The following is a 22,760-nucleotide window of genomic DNA, read 5'->3' on the forward strand; positions in this document are numbered from 1 at the left end:
TGAATTAATTATGCAAATTTGGCGATTTGCAGCCCTCACGCTTTTTCTAATAACTCAGAGGTTTTAGACGTTATCATCTTCATATTTGGTTTGTCTAACCTACACCCCCAGGGGAATCTAAATCTCGAAAATGGTGAGTTTTTGCCAAGGGGGAGGGGTCCTTATGCCCCTTTGAACTTTGATCATTCGCCATGAAATTTTGATTGCCTCTCATTCATACCTACATGATCCAATGTGCATGAAACTTCTCCAGTAGGATGAGGGTGCCCCCCTGAACACATACATATGACAATATTTAATATCAGTCGCAGCGCCACCTAGTGGGAACAGGAAATGTCATATTTTACACTTGGAGGTCCAGCTCCAAGGTGGTTTAGCAGAACCATCTCAAATTTCACCTGGAAAGCCTTAAGAAGTTGGACTTACTGTGTTTTCAAAACTGTGACTTTTTGACAAAAGGGCGTGACCCTTATGGGACGGCAAAGTTCGATGATTCGCCATGAACACAAAAATGGCTGTAACTCAAACCCAACTTGCCCAATCTGGCTCAAACTTCAGTGGTGTGATAAGCACCCTGTCCTGAACACACTCATATGCATAAAGTCCATAAACGGTAGAGCGCCGCCTAGTGGCAGCTCGGAATATCTTAAAATAGCAAGTTTTTTGAGTAGCCCCGGAGCTACGTTTTATCTACATGTATGAAAATGTACAGGCTCATGTAACATCCTAAGACGTACAAAAAAGTCTCTTGGACCCATACCCCAAACCCTACAGGAAGTCGGCCATCTTCAATTGAAGGTGTCAATTTTTGCCATTTCCACGCCTGCTATTTGAACGAACTTGTCCTAGGGCATTTGACCCAGTGAGACCAAATTTGCTCCACATCATCTACACAAGTAGCCCATCAAATATTGTGGAAATCTTTACAAAATATTAAATGGCCTTATCACACCAGGCCATTGAAGTTGGCCTTCGTTTTTCTCCCTCACCACCAAAATTGTTTGTGCACTTGTTCGCACATGCTTTGTCTGATCAGGCTGAAAATTTAATCACTCATGTACACACCCAGGCTGAATCCATAACTACAGATTCAAGACTGTAGGCGCAATAGCGCCCCCTACAGAAGCGAATGAAAATTTGTATGACGTCCACATAATTAGTTTTGCTCTGAAATGCATGAAACTATCTTTCACCATTCCTTACGAAATCCTCATCAATTTGATAAGCCTCCTGCCCTGAACACATTGATATGCATAAAGTCCATAAATGTTACAGCGCCACCTACTGGCAGCTTGAAATATCATAAAATAGCATGTTTTTAGCTAGCCCCAGAGCTACATTATATCTACAGCTCTGAAATTCTGCACACTCATGTAACATCCTAAGACGTACAAAAAAGTCTCTTGGAGCCATACTGGAAACCCTACAGGAAGTCCAGCATCTTCAATTGAAAGTGTCAATTTTTGTCAATTTTTGCCATTTTCAGGCCTGCTATTTGAATGAACTCCTCCTAGGGCATTTCAGCCAGTGAGACCAAATTGGCTCCAGATCATCTAGACAAACAGCCCATCAAATATTGTGGAAATCTTGACAAAATATTAAACGGTGTTGTCACACCAGGCCATTGAAGTTGGCTTTCATTTTTCTCAATGGCGACCAAAATTGTTTGGGCACGTGTTCGTACATGCTTTGCCCGATCTGCCTGAAAATGTAATCACTCATGTACACAGCCACTCTGAACCCATAACTATGGATTCAAGGCTATACGTAGCTGCAAGAGCGCCCCCTACAGAAGCAAATGAAATTTTGTATAGCATCCACAAACTTAGTTTCTCGGAAATGTATGAAAATGTGTTTCAACATTCTTGACATCATCCTGATCAAAACAGTCTATCAGACCCATGCCCTATTTTGCATGCTGGAGCCGTGACCCCACCCCCAAATATTCCATTGCGTCTATGCCGAGAGCAAAAGATATCTTTTCCTATAAAAGAATTCAACTTTCTACAGACCTTCTGTACACCATCACGATCACAAGACCTCCGAGTGCGGCACGGGTCGACGAGCACCACGGGTCGACGCGCAGGGAGTGCGAGGGCCCGATATCACCGCTTGCGGTTTTAATTATTATTATTATTATTATATTAATAATGTCTGTCTGAACCTGCACTGAGCTGCTTTAGAGTTTTAGTTTTTTTTATCATTTTTGTGGAGTTCAGATGTTTTGTCAGAACGTTGCTCCCTGCAGTGTTATCATGTATGACCAGCCCAGCACTGCCACAGCTCTCCAACAGGTCTGTGTGCAGAGAGCAGCTCCCGCTTTCTGCTCAGTGTCATCAATATTTATCTCTCAGAGCAACTTCCCAGAAATATCACACAGAGGCCAGGCTCTCTCTCTCTCACACACACACACACACACTGGGGAGTGTCCTGGTGGAATTTCACAGAGTACTGATTATAAAGATGAGATGATCAGAGACTCTAACAGTGATCACATGATAATTCAATTCAATTCAATTTTATTTATATAGCGCCAAATCACAACAAACTGTCGCCTCAAGGCGCTTTGTATTGTGGGTAAAGACCCTACAATAATACAGAGAAAACCCAACAGTCAAAACGACCCCCTATGAGCAGCACTTGGCGACAGTGGAAAGGAAAAACTCCCTTTTAACAGGAAGAAACCTCCAGCAGAACCAGGCTCAGGGAGGGGGGGTCATCTGCTGTGACCGGTTGGGCTGAGGGGAGAGAAAAAAGACATGCTGTGGAAGAGAGCCAGAGATTAATATCAATTAATGATTAAATGCAGAGTGGAGTATAAACAAAGTAAATAAGGTGAATGAGAAACAGTGCATTATGTGAACCCCCCAGCAGCCTAGGCCTATAGCAGCATAACTAAGGGATGGTTCAGGGTCACCTGATCCAGCCCTAACTATAAGCTTTATCATAAAGGAAAGTTTTAAGCCTAATCTTAAAAATAGAGAGGGTGTCTGTCTCCTGAATCCAAGCTGGGAGCTGGTTCCACAGAAGAGGCGCCTGAAAGCTGAAGGCTCTGCCTCCCATTCTACTCTTAAGTATCCGAGGAACCACAAGTAAGCCAGCAGTCTGAGAGCGAAGTGCTCTGTTGGGGTGATATGGTACTATGAGGTCTTTGAGATAAGATGGTGCCTGATTATTCAAGACCTTGTATGTGAGGAGAAGAATTTTAAATTCTATTCTAGATTTAACAGGGAGCCAATGAAGAGAAGCCAATATGGGAGAAATCTGCTCTCTCTTTCTAGTCCCTGTCAGTACTCTAGCTGCAGCATTTTGGATCAGCTGAAGGCTTTTCAGAAAGCTTTTAGGACAGCCTGATAATAATGAATTACAATAATCCAGCCTAGAAGTAATAAATGCATGAATTAGCTTTTCAGCATCACTCTGAGAAAGGATGTTTCTAATTTTAGAAATATTGCACAAATGCAAAAAAGCGGTCCTACATATTTGTTTAATATGTGCATTGAAGGACATATCCTGGTCAAAAATGACTCCAAGATTTCTCACAGTGTTACTGGAGGCCAAAGTAATGCCATCCAGAGTAAGTATCTGGTTAGACACCATGTTTCTAAGATTTGTGGGGCCGAGAACAAGAATTTCAGTTTTATCTGAATTTAGAAGCAGGAAATTAGAGGTCATCCAGGCCTTAATATCTTTAAGACATTCCTGCAGTTTAACTAATTGATGTGTGTCATCTGGCTTCATTGATAGGTAAAGCTGAGTATCATCTGCATAACAATGAAAATTGATGCAGTGCTTTCTGCATTAATTTTCAGTCTAAGACCGTGACGCGTTTGAAAGTAAACCTCTGACTGCTTTCAGTGTGAGTGAACACAAACATGTGGCTCTGTGGGCTCAGACTGCAGCAGCCTTCAGCTGCTATCAGCTCAGTATTCCTCAGGAAGGACTGGAAGGTGTGTGCAGTGTGTTCATTAGAATGATCCAGAGCAAAGCTGAGACTTTGGTTGAAGCTCACAGTTACATCACGCTGGTCATTAATTCAGCCTTCACTAAATGAATGGAAGCTCCCTGTTGCACTGGAATAAGATACAATTATTTTATAGTGTGAGGCTCATTTTTCAGTGTGGGGGCATCGTGTTCCACTGCAGGCTGTTGGTTTTTCTGCAGTAATTGGCACAGGAGGTGGGAGCTAGCATATGTGCGCTTTAACACTGTTCAAAGTCATTTGCTTTCTGACCTGAACCTTAATGACTGCCTGCAGCAATCTGCAAACAGAAGCTGAGTTTACAGGGCTGCACTTTGACTCTGTTACATCTCTGTGGCTGAACCTGCGTCTGTGTGTCTCTGCAGCTACAACAGCCGATCGTTTCTACAGGATAGACAGAGCACAGGTAACGTGTTCACCTTCAGGTGATGCTTTCGCCTCACAGAGACAGAGGAGGCATGCTGCTGCGTGTGCGTGTCTGCAGGCTGCACTCTCCTCATCACATCTCTGTGTTTGCATCATTTTCTTGCTCCTTATATTAACAAAGCAAGCTTAATGCTGCTGCCCTCTTTGGTTAAACCTTCAGGAACATCTCAACTATGTGTCAGAGATCTCCCAGGAAGAGATCTTCATCCTGGACCCGGAACTTGTTGTTACGACCACCGTGGGGACCTCCCCCTCAGCCATGCCTGACCTGGTTAACCCTGCCTCTAACCTGGGAAAGAGCAGGTAAATCAGACGCCTCCGCGCTGTCGCACACTCTCACAACAAGCCAAACACAACCAGCATTTTCATTTGTTCCATTCATAACAGAAAGAATCCAAATGAATCTCCAGTCGAGGAATATTATATTCCAAGCTTGAACGGAGACGGTCTTACTGCAGCTGCTTAAAGTCGTCAATAAATCAATGGTTACTTACCAGCCGGCGCACATGAGAATCATTCTTTAAAAAGCACCGAAGGCTCCATGAAAACAACAAAACTCTATTAGAGGATGATTTTGAACAGCTGCAGATGTCCTGTTAGACTGATGCTCATATCAGGTCACAGAGAACACTCAGTGGGTGTGGACATAAAACTGATTTGGGTGCGGTTTTTAGAGGAGCTTAAATGTGTTGTACTTCTTATTTATATTTTATATTATTTACTCTGAGGGCTCAAAATGCTGGAAAAATGAGGCAGATTAAAGTTCCTGTTGCTTTATTAAAATGCTAAAGTTATCATAGCATAAAATCAGCTGATCCTAGGGGTGGCCTCTTTGTTTTCTGGCTGTCTGCTGTTTCATGACTTCATACTTGGTTGGTTATCTTCAGGGACGACACCTCCAGTCAGAGCTCCAGTGATCTCTTTGCCTGCCCCCCTGCTGACTCCACCGACTCACCTTCATCCTGCGTTCCCAGGTAAACACACACAGCTGTGTGTGTGTGTGTGTGTGTGTGTGTGTGTGTGTGTGTGTGTGTGTGTGTGGACAGCACATTAATCTCTCCTCTCGTTTTCTCGTTATGATCATTGTCGCCGTGTTCTCAGGGACACGCGGAGGATAATCTGATCCTTAAACTCGTGTCGAGGCAGAAGCAGCAGAGAGACTGAGGATCAGTTTTAGGAGAAATCTGATGTTGTTTTCCATTTTCTTATTTTATTACTGTCAAGAAATCCTATGAAAAGAACGCTGCCAAAGGTTTTTTCATCTTCCTGACATCTGTGTTTTTGCCTGTGGGCTCAGCTTCATTGGTTTGATCTGAGGCTGAAAATAAAAGCATTTTACAAATACAGCTGCAGTCAGAGGTTTCAGCACATCCACTCACTGAAGTTTTTACATGATGGAGGAAAAAACTCCACAATATGAATATAAACAAGTGACAAAACATTTTTTTCAGCAATAGTTTTCTCCAAAGTCCATCCATCCGAGTTCCTCTCCCTGTCCACCTCTGGAGACTGGAGCTCCCAGTGTGTTCCTCAGAGTGTGAATGTTAGAGTGCTCGAGTAGAACGTCACTGTATAAGAACCAGTCCATTTACTGTTTAAGAAGGGGCTTAAATGTTGTGTGAATACCTCCAGCCATGTCACTGAGGAAGACCTCCAAACCCATCCCAGCTGTAGCTCCATGTTTTCCACATGTAGGTGACTTTAGTTCACCTTCTGCACCTTACAAAGAAACAATGGCCACCTTAAAAATGAGCATCAGTCAGAAGAAATTTGAGTTGTGTTCTGGTCTCATTTCTGTGCTTTAAATGGATTTAAACAGTCTTCTTCCTGTTGGCCCCTCTCATGTGCTTCTGTGCACAGGTGCCATGAAGGCCTGAGTACACCTGTTGAGGTGTGTCAGCTACTTGAGGTGATGTGCAGGCTGGGGCTGGTAGTTCAAATGAAGCTGTCCTCTGCGGGTGTCCTGATCCTGGGGCAGGAGTCTGTCTCACCTCAGAGTTTATGCTCTCTGGAAAACTCTCTTAATCCTGATGTGTTGTCAGATTGTGCTTGTGAATGGTCATCATAATGAAGGACCCCCAGTGCAGTGCTGATGTGTCTGTACAGTCAGAGAGTATCAGGCTTTGAGAAACGCTCGGTGCAGGGCTGTCTGGGATTGGCTGCTCTTCACAGAAACGCTCAGCAGTCATAATCACTGAACTCAGTTAAAGAAACTGAAGCAGCTGAAGAGTGATGAGTATGTAACGAGCTCTCTGAAAGCTGGAATGCTTTCTCCCGGCCTCGCTGCTGGCTTCACTGACTGACGGTCTGCACTGAGCTGCGGTGGATGGAAGAACTCGGGGATGTTTGCATATCAGAGGCTCAGCATCTGTTACAGCCACATGGTTGTGGTTCAGTGCTGCAGTGAAGATACTGTGAACTTGTTTTCACTTGTGAAGTCCCATTTTAGGCACCATATTGTTGTCTTCATTATTTATTTATTTAGTGAGGAAAATGGAAAATAGATGATCTCAGATCTGTGACAGTCGGGGTAAACGAGCCAGCTGAGTCAGTATGAGCTTTAAAACCCTCAGAAGCCCATCACCGGCCACAAACAACACGTAATGCAGCGTTCTCGCAGAGGGCTGTAGGCGTAATTGCATTTGTTATTTCTCTAAATCAGAATATCTGATTATATAAATGTCTCGCTCCAAATATAATGTGATGCTCACTCATAGTCCATCCTCGACAGAGCAGTGCACTCTCCACAGTATTTTCTGCTCATAAAGTTTTTTTATGTCGATAAAACTGCACAATACACATCAACACGTTCATACTTTAAACTACACGCACTCAGCTCTTATGAGCGATGATTATGATGGCTCGAAGATCATATTAGCTTCTGGTCTGTCACCATGAGCAGCCAATAAGAGGATATGAATGCTGTAATAATGTTTTTGTATGAGCTGGAAGCCGAGCTCAGGTCCTTTATCTGCTGCTGTGACAGTTTGTACTGAGGCTCTCCATCGATGGTGAGGTTCTCCTTCACTCTGTGTCACCGTTGCACTCGTTCTTCTAAGCAGTGCACTAGTCTTGACCTCACTGCACGTTTTTACAGTTTTATACCATATTATATGAAGTTTCTGTAGTACAGTGGGCATACTGCCTTTTGGCCATAACTTTATCATCTGAATAAGCACAAAGTGGGTGGAGTGGTGATGCAGCGGTTAGCACGGTCACTTCACTGCCAGAAGGTCCTGGCTGTGAATCCTGGCCGGGTTCTTGCTGTGTGGTCTGTATGTTCCCTCAGTGTCTCTGTGGGTTCTCTGTGGGTTCTCTCTTTACTTCCAGGTAAGGAGCCGGTCTGTTTACAGGAACATCAGCTCCAGGCTGCAGCCTGATTGATTAGCTTGTGATACCAGCTTCTGATTGGTCAGCGATGACTCATGGCCACAAATAGTACCGACTGTGACTCATCATTGAGCAATATTAAAGCCATACCTACTGCTCGGCAATACTGCTCACATGTAAACAACATGGTTGCCTTATGATTATAGTGATGCCATACATAATGCATTGATATCAGCAGATATGTAGTAATATGATGTGAAGACTTTGTAAATATGTATTATGGCTTATTGTTATAGATAAACAGAAGGACATTATGTAGTACACACTCGTGTGCTGAGTGCAGTACTTTCGGATATTTCTCCATGGAAATGTTTGAGTGTTCCAAGTACTAAAAGGTATTGATAATCAGAGTATTAATGTGACAGCATGCTTAGCATGGTTTTCATTTAGTGTTATTAATATTGAACACAGAAGGCGATCAGACGTCTGCTGACGGGTTCCTGTTATAACATGAGGCTGTGATGTTATCCTGACCTCTACATTTATCTGCTATTTTCAGTGATGGTGGGCGGAGACCCCCATCAGTGACGGGTCTTCTTAACAGACCTTCAGCAGGAGGCTTTGTTCAGAGCCCCAAACTGTTTCATCTGCATGAAGAGATGTGTTCCAGCCACAAACTTCATCAGTTATCGAACCATCATCTCAGCCAACAGTATCTCCTGTTTCTCCAGGCAGCTGAGCTGCTGTGTAAATGTAAACCATAGAATGAGAACAGGAATTAGCATAGAGAACAGAAAGAGGCAGTAAATAAAGTAACAGGTACAACATGAGTATAGGCACAGCAACACAACCTGATGATCCTCACAATGATTCCCTTTGGCTGTATATGTGTGTGTGTGTGTGTGCGTGCGCGTGTGTGTGTGTGTGTGTTGGCGGGTTGATTTGCAATGCTGAGTGCACTGAGTGGGAGGATGAGGAGGAGAGATGAGCTGGAGAGGCAGGGGCAGAGTGAGGGAGAGATGGGTTTGGGAGAAAGATAGTCAGGAAAACAGTGGATGGAGAGAGAAATGTAATGCATGTCAGAGCACTCGAGAGTCACACCAATCTACTGTACTTAGACACACACACACACACACGCTCTCTTACAAACAGTATAGCAGTTTGCCCACGCAGGGCCAGGGGTGAGCGTTATTCCTCCCACTACAATTACTTCTCTCTGTTCTATTTCTCTCTATCCCCCTGTGTCTCTGGCAAACACACTGAAAGACACCTACACACAAAACATTTAGTTTTTAAAATGATTTTTGACCCCACAGCTTCACTTACTGCAAGTTTGGAATCAACACTGACACAATCAGGATCGCACAATTTGGGAATTTTGGAAAAATGGTTAGAGCTGAACCCAGGAACGTTCATATTTAGTGTAGACTGATGTCACACAGGCAGAGACGGCAACAACACAAACAAAGGAAAGTGAACATTACGAATGCTTGACTTTTTCTCCTGTGACTCAGTGTGAGGGCGCGATGCACCGGAGAACTTCATTTCCCACCGTGGGGAAGGCTTTGAGCACGGAGCAGCAGCACAAACACGGAGTGGCTGCAGCAGACCTTCTTTCACAGGCTCCTGATTATAACTCGGGATCAGATTTTAAGTGCAGGTGTTACTGTGTTTCCACAGATTCAAGCAGACTGCAGAGTGCAGTACTGTAGGTGCAGCTTATGCATGCAGTGGTGTCAGAACTCCATTCTCTTCCCAACCAGCTCATCTCTGACCTGCCACCTCTGTAGAGGTTAGCTGTTAGCTTTAGGCAAGCCTTCTTTATTTAGGCTTGTGGAGAAGCTGAGAGGAGCTGATGAATGAGAGAGAGGGGAGGACAGATGGAGGATAGTCAGTGAGTCAGGAAGTGCAGAGGCTTAGGAAGGAGGAAGTGAGGAGAGCTGTGGATGAAGGTAGTCGGTCGAGGTGACATACCTGTGGAGGTATGAGATGTCTAGAAGAGAGAGGGCAGATTGTTTAACACAGTCTTGGAGCATCCCTGAGCAGGTTGACTCTGAGCTTCAAATCAGAAGTGCCTGACTCTGTGGTATAATTCACAAACGCACAGCTTAAAGCAGATAACCCGAAAGCTGGAGAGGGAATGGCGTCTCACTAAATGAGAAGATGCTCCTTTAGCCTGGAAAAAGAGTTTGTTGCTCTATAAAAAAGCCCTCCGTAAAGCTAGGACATCTTACTATTCATCATTAATTGAAGAAAATAAGAACAACCCCAGGTTTGTTTTCAGCACTGTAGCCAGGCTGACAAAGAGTCAGAGCTCTGTAGAGCCGAGTATTCCTTTCACTTTAACTAGTAGTGACTTCATGGATTTCTTTACAAATAAAATTTTAGACATTAGAGAAAAAATTATTCATAACCATCTCAAAGATTTATCTTCATGTTCGGCTGCTTTCAGCACTGCTGGTATTTGTTTAGACTCTTTTGCTCCAGTTGATCTTTCAGAGTTAACTTCAATAGTTACTTCCTCCAAACCAGCAACATGTTTATTAGATCCCATTCCTACTAGACTGTTCAAAGAAGTCTTTCCAATTATTGATGCTTCTATCTTAAAAATGATCAATCAGTCTTTATTAGTTGGCTATGTACCACAGACCTTCAAGGTGGCTGTAATTAAACCTCTACTTAAAAAGCCATCACTGACCCAGCTGTCTTAGCTAATTATAGGCCAATCTCCAACCTTCCTTTTCTCTCAAAGACTCTTGAAAGAGTAGTTGTAAAACAGCTAACTGATCATCTGCAGAGGAACGGTTTATTTGAAGAGTTTCAGTCAGGTTTAAGAATTCATCACAGTACAGAAACAGCATTAGTGAAGGTTACAAATGATCTTCTTACAGCCTCTGACAGTGGACTCATCTCTGTTCTTGTCCTGTTGGACCTCAGTGCAGCTTTGATACTGTTGACCATAACATTTTATTACAGAGATTAGAGCATACTATAGGTATTAAAGGTACTGCACTGCAGTGGTTTGAATCATATTTATCTCATAGACTCCAATTTGTTCATGTAAATGGGGAGTCTTCTTCACACACTAAGGTTAATTATGGAGTTCCACAGGGTTCTGTGCTAGGACCAATTTTATTTACATTATACATGCTTCCCTTAGGCAGTATTATTAGAAAGAACTGCATCAATTTTCATTGTTATGCAGATGATACTCAGCTTTACCTATCAATGAAGCCAGATGACACACATCAATTAGTTAAACTGCAGGAATGTCTTAAAGACATTAAGGCCTGGATGACCTCTAATTTCCTGCTTCTAAATTCAGATCAAACTGAAGTTCTTGTTCTCGGCCCCACAAATCTTAGAAACATGGTGTCTAACCAGATACTTACTCTGGATGACATTACTTTGGCCTCCAGTAACACTGTGAGAAATCTTGGAGTCATTTTTGACCAGGATATGTCCTTCAATGCACATATTAAACAAATATGTAGGACCGCTTTTTTGCATTTGCGCAATATTTCTAAAATTAGAAACATCCTTTCTCAGAGTGATGCTGAAAAGCTAATCCATGCATTTATTACTTCTAGGCTGGATTATTGTAATTCATTATTATCAGGCTGTCCTAAAAGCTCCCTGAAAAGCCTTCAGCTGATCCAAAATGCTGCAGCTAGAGTACTGACAGGGACTAGAAAGAGAGAGCAGATTTCTCCCATATTGGCTTCTCTTCATTGGCTCCCTGTTAAATCTAGAATAGAATTTAAAATTCTTCTCCTCACCTACAAGGTCTTGAATAATCAGGCCCCATCTTATCTCAAAGACCTCATAGTCCCATATCACCCCAACAGAGCACTTCTCTCTCAGACTGCTGGCTTACTTGTGGTTCCTAGGATACTTAAGAGTAGAATGGGAGGCAGAGCCTTCAGCTTTCAGGCCCCTCTTCTGTGGAACCAGCTTCCAGCTTGGATTCAGGAGACAGACACCCTCTCTATTTTTAAGATTAGGCTTAAAACTTTCCTTTATGATCAAGCTTATAGTTAGGGCTGGATCAGGTGACCCTGAACCCTCCCTTAGTTATACTGCTATAGGCCTAGTCTGCTGGGGGGGTTCACATAATGCACTGTTTCTTCTCATTCACCTTATTTACTTTGTTTATACTCCACTCTGCATTTAATCATTAATTGATATTAATCTCTGGCTCTCTTCCACAGCATGTCTTTTCTCTCTCCTCAGCCCCCCCTCAGCAGATGACCCCCCCTCCCTGAGCCTGGTTCTGCTGGAGGTTTCTTCCTGTTAAAGGGAGTTTTTCCTTCTCACTGTCACCAAGTGCTGCTCATAGGGGGTCGTTTTGACTGTTGGGTTTTCTCTGTATTATTGTAGGGTCTTTACCCACAATACAAAGCGCCTTGAGGCGACAGTTTGTTGTGATTTGGAGCCATATAAATAAAATTGAATTGAATTGAATTGAATTGAATTGAATTGAATTGAACTACTGGTGCCCGGCTGAGCTGACGCTCCGAGGAGCCTCTGTGCCTCATTTGTTGGTGTCATAGTTTTGGGCCTTTGTGTGAGACTCTCGAGGCTGCTAGCTGTTTCACATACTCTGTTTCTTCTTGCTTTGCCTTAAGCTTGTCCTACTTTTATAGCTTCAAAATGCTTCCCCTGTTCTCTGCCGATGCCTCAGTCATGGTCATTGTTGCACTGTTCTCTTCTTTATCTGAGGAGCAAACTGCTGCGGAGGGGAAAATGTTTGGTGGCTCATCATTTTAGCATCTGAAGAAGGTCTACCTAAAACATTTCACCCCGTCAGTAACAATGAAGTCCTCCTGTTTGTGTGTCAGTGTGTTCAGAAAGCTCCTGCTGTCCAGCTCCCATGTTGTTCAGCTTACTGTGACTCTGCACAGGCGACATCACATCCTGGCTGCATGTTCCCACTGCTGAGCTCACTCACTTTGTTTCCTCTGTGTTCTGCTGCAGTTCTTCCCAAAGGCAACGCATCAACAGTGACAGCACCGCAGCAGACGCTCTGACACACAGTGCAGCACCTGTGGCTAGCAAGCTGAGCCGGTTAGTAACTCATAGACATGCACTTTCTAGTGTTTGTCATATTGTTAACAAGCTGTTGGTTACATTTCTTCCATTCTGTCATCCAGCAGTGCTGAGAGAGAAGGTGGTGTGTGGGAACAGAGAAACATGAGCATTACTCAGACACACAGCTGAAGTCACTGCCCTGAGATGGGTGTGGAGACAATCACAGCTGTCTCCATACCCTCCTGAGCCTCTTTCGTACCCGAGGCCTGAACTCCTCTGGTACATTCATGAGTGGAGGATGATAAGATCTGCAGAAATATTATGAGTCACTGTTAGGTTACCGCTGTTCTGGTTTAACTGGTGATCGTGCTGTCATAAGTGTCATCAGATTTTCTTTTTAGACTAAAATAATTCATCAGGTAGGATACAGTAGTCTAATTAAAAGGATACAGTAGTCTAATTAAAAGGATACAGTAGTCTAATTAAACACCATTCAGACTTATGGCCTAACAGCTTGTTTTCATACATGTCATTGATGAACACATTCAGACGTGGACGTTCAGGCTCCGGCTCAGGAAGTACGGCAGATTGCCTGCGGACTGGAAGGTCGGTGGTTCAATCCCCAGCTCCTCTCGTCCACATGTTTAAAAAGTCCCCGGGCAGGACACTGAAGTGATTTTCCTTCAAATGTTGGGACCATGCAGTATAATAACATCTCTGCCAGCAGCAGCTGATCCTCCACCTGTTACATTTGTGGAGACAAACAAACATCATCAGACTGACAGTGAGTGAACAGAGGAAGCACAGATATAATTATAATAAACTTTATTAATGTAGCTTCTTTCAAAAACACAGTTAAAGTGTAACCAAACAGCAGTAAAACATGTAAGAAAGGTTAAAGGTCAAATGCAGAGCTGATCATCTGCCTCCATCTCCTCTATCTCAGCATCCTGCTCTGTCACACCGACTCTCTGCATGTCGTCCTCCTCTGAGGTCTTCCTCTTCTCCTCCTGCCTGAAGTATTAAAAACAAATATAAACTAATTCAAAATGATTGCCAGGAAGAGATGATAAAACATTATAGAGGACAGCACAGAGATAACTCAGAAAACACCTGCTTATAAAAATGTGAGGTAGTCAGTCTGACCTCCTCCGGGTGCCCTGAGAGATCAGCCGGTCCTCAGGGAGGGCAGGATGGCCCGCAGAGCCTCCGCTGAGGGTCTCAGGTTTCAGCTGAGAGAGAGTGGGCCTTCAGAGCCAGCAGTGAAACCTTGTGTCGTGTGATTGTCAGCAGTTAACGTGGGAGTGTTTCCTAAAACGGTGTTTAAAGCTCACAGATCACTGAAGCAGGTCGGTGTCATGATGGGGACGGCACAATTACCTTTGGATCACAGGTACAAGCCAATCAAGGAGCTTTTTTGAAGCTGCCTGCAGGTATCATTACCACAGGTGTGTTTTGGGGGGAAGTCTTTAATCGTGTCAGACTTCATGCAGCCCTGGCAGGCCGAAGTCAACATAACCAGCAGCTCAGACAGAACAAAGGTGTTTTTTAGCAGCTTCTACCACCAAAGCAGGAGATGGAGGGAAAGGTCAGGCTGTGACCACAGAGGAACCAGAAGGAAGAGGAGGAGAGGAGTTCCTGAAGAATCCGTTTCTCACTGTGGAACATGTTCGTCTGCACTTTCTGTCAGATCTGTGGAGCTTTTTACCTTCTCACATTTTTTTTCTAAGGTGTTAGGAACGTGTTGTGTCACTGCACAGCAGAATGTGTGTAACTGCACAGCTGTAATGTCACTGCTGAAAGCTGGCATGAAAACATTTCTGCTGACTGACCCTCAGTGACAGCAGCAGCTCTGTGTTCTGGGGTCAACCAAAAAGTGTTTTATGAATAAGATGCAGAAAACCTTTGTGATATCTGTCAGTGATGATTTTCCTGTGGGATGGGGGAGAATCACTGACATGGTCTGCCTGCACAGGGCTCTCACTAAACAGTGTGCACAGCAGTCGGGGTCTGGGGTCCTCATCATGGGTCAGCCAGTGGATTTCTTCTGTTCCTAAAATCTAACAGGCCTCCCCAACACGCACACACACAGTCACACATGGTCTGTAACTGCTTTATTGATACAAGCTGTGTTGTCTAAATCACTCCAATAGAAACAGCGTAGATGGACCCGACACCTGCTGCAGCCATAAGGTTGGCACGCAGCCTCAGAGGAGGAGGACCAGAGGCTGCAAACAGCTGAACTATGAATGATGAGTTAGGACGTGCTGTGAGCCCCGTTGGAGCAGCCAGCTGAAGATGCCAAGATAAACACAATCTGGAAGACAGAAATAATAATACTAATAATAATCTCTCTCTCTTTGCTGATAAGCTTTGGTCAGTAAGGATGTAATCAACATACAAAGCATAATTTAATCTAAAGGAGATACTTGAAATGAGTTCAAGTAAATACCATCAAGAACAAGCGTGTGTGTGTGAGAGCCTCACCCTTACTCCTTCCTTCCTTCTTCCCTCACCTACACCTTACCCTTACTAACTCACCCTTACTCCGTGGAACTCACTGTGGCAGGATCCCAAAGTGGGAAATGGGACAGGACTTTTTCATGAGCTGTAATGCTGGAAAGCTCAGCACAGATGGAAGTGGACAGTAGCCAGCAGGACAAATGACAAACTGACTTGGAGTAAGTCAGTTTAATAAGCAAACTGAGTGACGGCAGAAGGAGCTAACGACAACCAGGACGTGACAAAGCACCAGGGAAAAATCCAGACTATATATACACAGTGGGGTGATTAGGGAACATGGAAAACCCTGGGAAACACAGGTGAAGCTAATCAGGAAGCAAACCGAACAGAAGAGACCTTCAAAATAAAGCACAGATACTCAGAGGATGCAATAAACTTGAATCCTAACCAAAGAATCACTGATATACTGTTATGTACGAGACCCTCAAACCCAGCACCGTGACATCAGCAGCATGAACTCGGGCTGCCACTGTTGCTTTCTTCATGTAATATGACTGAAGCACTTTTATTCTCTTCGTCTTTTGCAGGGCGGGGTGCATCCATCGCTCCAACACCACAGGTGACACCCCGAGACACAGGTAAGCAGGCTCCAAAGCACACTGGTACTGTTTTTTAAACCAGGTTATAAAAACATACTTTCTGCACGGTGTGTGTTTACCAGGCTTCACACAGCTTATAATGAGAGTTAACCTTACTGCAGAGCAGCCTTGGTTATCTCTGCTTCGGCCTTTCTGAATTATCAGATGTTCCTGTGTGAGTCTGCTCGAGGTCGATGTGACTGCAGCATGATTTTGTGTGAGTGCTGCTCAGAGGTGCTCTGCTGGATTCTGATTAGTGGAATCAGTCGCTGCCGTGTTCATGAAACATGCTAAATGCTGGACTTTAAGATGGTACAAGAAATGTTCCTGGGCAGCAACAAGTCTCATTTATTGAGCCATAAACAAAGCAGCCAAGGTCACTTTTTAATTTCAGTTATGTAAGCCTGCACTAGAGCTGTATCCTTGTAGGTCCATTCAGGGCCCTGCACTGGAGACACTGTGTACAGGTGTCACTCTGGCTCCTGAGGTAGAGCGGATCACGCGCTGACTGGAAGGCCAGTGGTTAGATCTCACATGTCCCAGGAAGATGCACTAACATGGTTTCCTGATCTGAGGCTCTGTCACGAATGGCTGTCCTCCTCTAACCCTGTAACACTGCTGAAGCTGTCACAGGCAGACATCAGTGGGGACATAACAGGCCGAGGCGCGAGAACGCTGCGCCGGGAAGTGTGATGAGATTTGATGGAGACCGTTCCTGACAGTTTGATGTGGATCTTCTGTGAGTTTATGCTTTGCTAATAGTTTTCATCCATTAATGATGAAAAGAGTCAGTTTGAGTCAAGTCACATATCTGCTCATTACAACATAATAGTACTCATTAAAGCAACGCAGTACTGTGCTCATTAAAACAGCTTTGCACTCAATAATGAGTACAAGTAGTTTTGTTTCTGCACCCTGAATGTCTCTGTGTGTGTGTGTGTGTGTGTGTGTGTGTGTGTGTGTGTGTGTGTGTGAGAGAGCACTCGCTGTACTTGTGATCTTAGGATATGGTCTCTGTTTACACTCTCACTCCCAGCTTGTTACTGGTTCCTGCTGTGTGGGGTTTCCCTTTAAGAAGCATCAGGCACACAGTGATCAGCAGGTCTCTGGATGAGGATGCTGGTGCACCTGTGTGGCCTCGTGTATCAGACTGCTCTTTTTACACATTGTATGATGTTCAGTTTGGAAAAGTTTGGGAATCAAACATTATCACACGATGACCCGGGAAGACACCGAGCACGGCTGCGACACGTCTCTGCTGCTGCGTGCGATACCAGAAGACAATTTCACCAGATAATGCATTTCAGAAGTGTCGCACAAGCACCTCTGCACTGCACGGTGCTAAAAATAGTCGCTGGGTTTATTTTTTATTGAAGCTGCATGGAGCAGGTGAGGAGGGAAGGAAGTCAGACTGACAGAACGTCTGAGTCCCACAGACATCCGCTCAGTGGGCTATTATTGCTCAGGTGAATGGGTTTTATTTAGATAAAGTGGTTAGATTAATGTTCAGATGTACACACACACACACCAAGCTGGGGTGGGGAACTGTTGCTGCTTGGTGTGTGTGTGTACACACACACCAAGCAGCAACAGTTCCCCACCCCAGCTGTTGCCAAAGCCTCGAACTTTAATGGTATTTTTCCAGGCGTCCAGTGGACGATCGATTATCCACCTGAGCACGCACAAGTTGCGTGCTCAGCCTCTGCGTGATGAAATCATCACAACTACTACTTACAGTTAGTCACCAAATGCAAAAAGATTCAAAGATCACCAGGCAACCACCAAAGTTTCCTAGTTGCAAGCAGATTGCTGCTATTTTATCCTCCAGTGTGACTGAGCCATGAAAGGTCAACACACAGGCAGTGACCCTCAGTGTGTCTGCTCTCTGCTCTCCAGATGGGACAGGAGCCAAAAGACGAGTGACACAGAAAAGGAGAGAGAAAAAGGTAACACACACACACACACACACACACACACACATCCTACAGATAACTTGTAGGACCTGACTGCTGATACTTGATTTGTTCATTCAAAGTTTCCACAGAGCTGAACAAGTGTGTGCAGAGGAGTGCGACAGCTGCTGTGTCTCGAGACACTTTCTTTTCTTCTTTGACACATTTTCTCAGCCTCTGTCTGTCTGCACCCGCTGTTGCATGCTGGGAGATGTGTGTGTGTGTGTGTGTGTGTGTGTGTGTGTGTGTGTGTGTGTGTGTGTGTGTGTGTGTGTGGGCTTCCTTTTCTGTCAGCCTCTCTGTGGTTTCATTCTTTTGGGAACGTGTGTGTTTTCACTGGGTTTGCCAGCAGGTTTGTTTGATTCTAGTTTTGGTGCATTTTGAGATGAATGCAGTTCTAGCTGTCAGTCAGTGAAGTCCCATCAGACTGCAGTAACATCAGCTAATGCAGGAGAGTCATCAAAGAGGAGCGCTCTCTGCATCACAGCAGCTCAGTCTCATTGCTGTTGGTCAAGTCGTCACACCTGTTATACGCACCTGTGGGTCATACCCACCAAATGAATTGCTGAGGAGGGATAATTGTGGGAAATGTGGAGACTGAAAGTTGAGTGCTTCTTTTCAAATGTTTTAATTAATTAATTTTTAATTAATTGGTTTAAAAAGCAGGTGGTCAGCAACATGTTTCAGAAAGACAGGAAACAGATCCTATAATCACCTGAGGAAACATCTGACAAGTGGTTTGGTTGGGTGAAAGGTCAATGAGAGAGGAGTTGAAAACAAAAATGGGGAGTGCTTAATTACTCGAAAGAGACTGTGTGGGTGCACAAATAGCTTAATAATTCAAAAATGTTTCCCAACAGTTATTTTTCAAACAGTTTGTGTTGGTTGTTGTGTAAGCTGCAGCAGATCACAGCATATAAAGACTTTCAGCATGACCATAATAATCTGTGCGCCCTCACTGGGCCTGAGGTTAGAAACCAGACAGGATTTTGTAGCAGGGTTATGAAGTGAACAGTTTGTCTGCATTCAGAAATACAAGTTAAATCTTTATCATGCAGACAAAGAGGCTCATACTCAAAGTCAGGAAATGCCACCACCTTTCCTGGACCTGAGCTCAGTTAGTGCCAAACTGCCCCCCCCCCCTCTCCCCCCCATGTGCTCAGCCCTCTGCTGTACTCGCTGTACAACCACAACTGTGAGGCCACATCAGGGTCACATCAGGGGTCCAACATCATCATCAAGTTTGCTGACGACACTGCTGTTGTGGGACTAATCTCTCACAATGAGGAGACAGCCTACAGGAGAGAGGTCTCCCACCTGGAGAACTGGTGCCAGGAGAACCACCTCCTGCTCAACGTCAGCAAAACGAAGGAACTGATCGTGGACTTCAGCAGGAAGCAGCAGAGGGACTACCATCCACGTCTCATCAGTGGTGCTGAGGTGGAAAGAGTGGACACCTTCAAATACCTGGGAGTGACCATCTCACAGGACCTGTCCTGGACTCATCACATAAACATCACTGTGAAGAAGGCCAGACAGCGTCTCTACCTCCTCAGGCGGCTGAGAGACTTCAAGCTCCCACTCAAGGTGCTCAGGAACTTTTACACCTGCACCATCGAGAGCATCATGCGTGGGAGCATCACCACCTGGATGGGAAACTGCACCAAGCAGGACTTCATGGCCCTAAAAAGGGTGGTTCGTTCAGCTGAACGGACCATCAGAACCACCCTCCCCAACCTGCAGGACATTTACACCAAGCAGTGCAGGCTGAGGGCCATGAAGATCCTAAAACAGCCCAGCCACCCCGGACACTCTCTCTTCTCCCTGCTCCCATCAGGCCGGCGTTACCGCTGCCTGAGGGCTAAGACTGAAAGGTTGAAGAAGAGTTTTTAATCCATAAGCCTTAACTCTGAGCCCTAACTGGACTATTATACTATTATTTATATGTTCTACTTATTATTGGCTTCAGGTACAAAATACATTTCACTGTGTACTGTCTATAACTGTGCATGTGACTTATCTGTACTCTGACCAATCTGCATTATAAATTATTTTCTAAATCTTGAACTCTGCCTCCTCTGAGCTTAAGAGTGGAACCATCTGGATTATTCTCAAGGAAGGCCTTATTTACTTTAGTAAGACAGTCAAAACATCCTGCATATAGTCCAAACGCATCACTCTGCAGCGAGCGTCTGAGTACTAAACTGACCTGCATGAAAACCTTTGTTTGTTATATTATTATTAACTGGCCTCCAGTAACACTGAGAAATCTTGGAGTCATTTTTGACCAGGATATGTCCTTCAATGCACATATTAAACAAATATGTAGGACCGCTTTTTTGCATTTGCGCAATATTTCTAAAATTAGAAACATCCTTTCTCAGAGTGATGCTGAAAAGCTAATCCATGCATTTATTACTTCTAGGCTGGATTATTGTAATTCATTATTATCAGGCTGTCCTAAAAGCTTCCTGAAAAGCCTTCAGCTGATCCAAAATGCTGCAGCTAGAGTACTGACAGGGACTAGAAAGAGAGAGCAGATTTCTCCCATATTGGCTTCTCTTCATTGGCTCCCTGTTAAATCTAGAATAGGATTTAAAATCCTTCTCCTCACATACAAGGTCTTGAATAATCAGGCACCATCTTATCTCAAAGACCTCATAGTCCCATATCACCCCAACAGAGCACTTCTCTCTCAGACTGCTGGCTTACTTGTGGTTCCTAGGATAATTAAGAGTAGAATGGGAGGCAGAGCCTTCAGCTTTCAGCCTCTTCTGTGGAACCAGCTTCCAGCTTGGATTCGGGAGACAGACACCCTCTCTATTTTTAAGATTAGGCTTAAAACTTTCCTTTATGATAAAGCTTATAGTTAGGGCTGGATCAGGTGACCCTGAACCCTCCCTTAGTTATGCTGCTATAGGCCTAGTCTGCTGGGGGGTTCACATAATGCACTGTTTCTTCTCATTCACCTTATTTACTTTGTTTATACTCCACTCTGCATTTAATCATTAATTGATATTAATGTCTGGCTCTCTCCCCTCAGCCCCCCCTCAGCAGATGACTGCCCCTCCCTGAGCCTGGTTCTGCTGGAGGTTTCTTCCTGTTAAAGGGAGTTTTTCCTTCCCACTGTCACCAAGTGCTGCTCATAGGGGGTCGTTTTGACTGTTGGGTTTTCTCTGTATTATTGTAGGGTCTTTACCCATAATACAAAGCGCCTTGAGGCGGTTTGTTGTGATTTGGCGCTAAATAAATTGAATTGAATTGAAAATACAGAGAAGGATGTCCTGAACTGCTGAGCTGCAACAACACAAAGTTGTGGTATTGTGGTGGAGTTTTTTTTAATCTTTTGTCAGAATGTGCCGTCAGTCTGGGCATTGAATCAATACTGTGAGCACATATGTTGCAGCTTAAGATTTTTTTACTTTTTAAATAAACAAAGCTCTTCTGCTCGTATGAAATTACAGTTTAATGTGAAATATTAAGTGCTTAGTGATGCATACATGAATGAGTGATTATCTCTACAGCTGCTTCATATTTATGCACAACTTTGCCTTAGTTGAGGTTACAACAGTGTGTGTATAATACCTGAGTGGAGTCAAATCAGGATGTATCCATGTCAGTTAGCAGTGACTGTGGACTCCTGTGTGCAGGGTTTCCTCCTCTAAATGCAGCTTCTGTTTTCATCCACACACACAGACGTCTCCCATAAGGGTCAGACAGGTTGACTGCATCAAACTGAAGGTTCAGTGGACCAAGTGACGTGTGTGTGTGTGTGTGTGTGTGTGTGTGTGTGTGTGTGTGTGTGTGTGTGTGTGTGTGTGTGTGTGTGTGTGTGAGAGACCTCTTTTTTCGTCTTCTATTCTCTTGTAAGACAGACTTATTTTCTCTGGTTTACTTAATTCTTTCCCTGGGTAAAATTCAGTTAATTCAGTGTGTGTGTGTGTGTGTGTGTGTGTGTGTGTGTGTGTTGTTTTTGATTTGTCTTACAGCTACAAACGCTCTTAGAGGTTTTTGAAGTCTGTTCTCTTTCTCTCCCCCTCCTTTCACCCCCCCTCTCTGTGTCTCTCACACACACACACACACACACACACACACACACACACACACACACACACACACACACACACACACACACACACACTAAGCCTAACATAACTGGATTAGGACTCAGCTACTAAAGAGAGAGGGAGTGAGAGCGAGTATTGAGGTCAACCTAATAAACATTCATCTCATATCTGAGCTGAGACAGCCATGCACAGCCCGTGTTTCAGCCAGTAACAATCATACCAACAGTTTGTGCTGGAAACTGTTACCATCATGAAGATGATGATGATGATAATGCTGTGTGGCTTTATCTAAAGCTCACAGTGTTTAAGGTGGATTTACATGCTGTTCCCATCGTGTTTGCTTCCATTAGATATCAGTGTTCTCCGTTACCTCAAATATGACTCAGTCACCACTCCAATTATCCACATAATAAATATATGAAGCAGTTATTCTGTTAATGGAGTGTTTCTAATATTCTGACCCTCATTTATGTTGCAGCCTCCTGATTTGGTCAGTGAATAGTTCTTCATGTGTGGTTTTATTTAGTTGTGTATGGTTGTGTGTGCAGATGCTTTCTGTAAAAGCATCAGTGACAGTTCAGCTGTTTCACTGTTGTGTTATTGGCTCAACACTTTGAACACAACGAGCTTTTTCTTCACCGCCAAACCCTCTGTCACTGTGTCCCCTAACAGAGCTGTTGATCGAGTGTGTGAAGAACAAGGACGTCAAGAAGGTAACTGTGTGTGTCTGTGTGTGTGTGTCTGCGATCGATGTTTGCATATTTATCTGAACACATGATTTTGTTAGCTGTTAAACAACTTTCTCACAGCCTTCATGTCCATTTTTATGTGTCCAACAACTGTGTCTGTGGTTCATGTACACATTCAGCTT

General features: G+C 44.1%; 1 protein-coding gene across 6 annotated transcripts in view; it reads left to right on the top strand.

Moving 5' to 3' along the window:
- LOC115797851 (diacylglycerol kinase zeta-like) overlaps nucleotides 1-22,760 on the top strand; it is a 94,433-nt gene that overhangs the window by 67,423 nt on the left and 4,250 nt on the right. For 5 of the 6 annotated variants that reach the window (XM_030754411.1, XM_030754403.1, XM_030754417.1 and 2 more), the window contains 7 exons: nucleotides 4,348-4,388; nucleotides 4,569-4,711; nucleotides 5,296-5,382; nucleotides 12,716-12,805; nucleotides 15,820-15,870; nucleotides 17,767-17,816; nucleotides 22,562-22,602. In XM_030754411.1, the coding sequence (XP_030610271.1) occupies nucleotides 4,348-4,388; nucleotides 4,569-4,711; nucleotides 5,296-5,382; nucleotides 12,716-12,805; nucleotides 15,820-15,870; nucleotides 17,767-17,816; nucleotides 22,562-22,602 (503 nt within the window). The remainder of the gene's footprint in view (nucleotides 1-4,347; nucleotides 4,389-4,568; nucleotides 4,712-5,295; nucleotides 5,383-12,715; nucleotides 12,806-15,819; nucleotides 15,871-17,766; nucleotides 17,817-22,561; nucleotides 22,603-22,760) is intronic. The other variant, XM_030754394.1, reaches the window with a different exon arrangement.

Source organism: Archocentrus centrarchus, chromosome 2 (genome assembly GCF_007364275.1).
Source record: "Archocentrus centrarchus isolate MPI-CPG fArcCen1 chromosome 2, fArcCen1, whole genome shotgun sequence".
In the NCBI taxonomy this organism is placed as follows: Eukaryota; Metazoa; Chordata; class Actinopteri; order Cichliformes; family Cichlidae; genus Archocentrus; species Archocentrus centrarchus.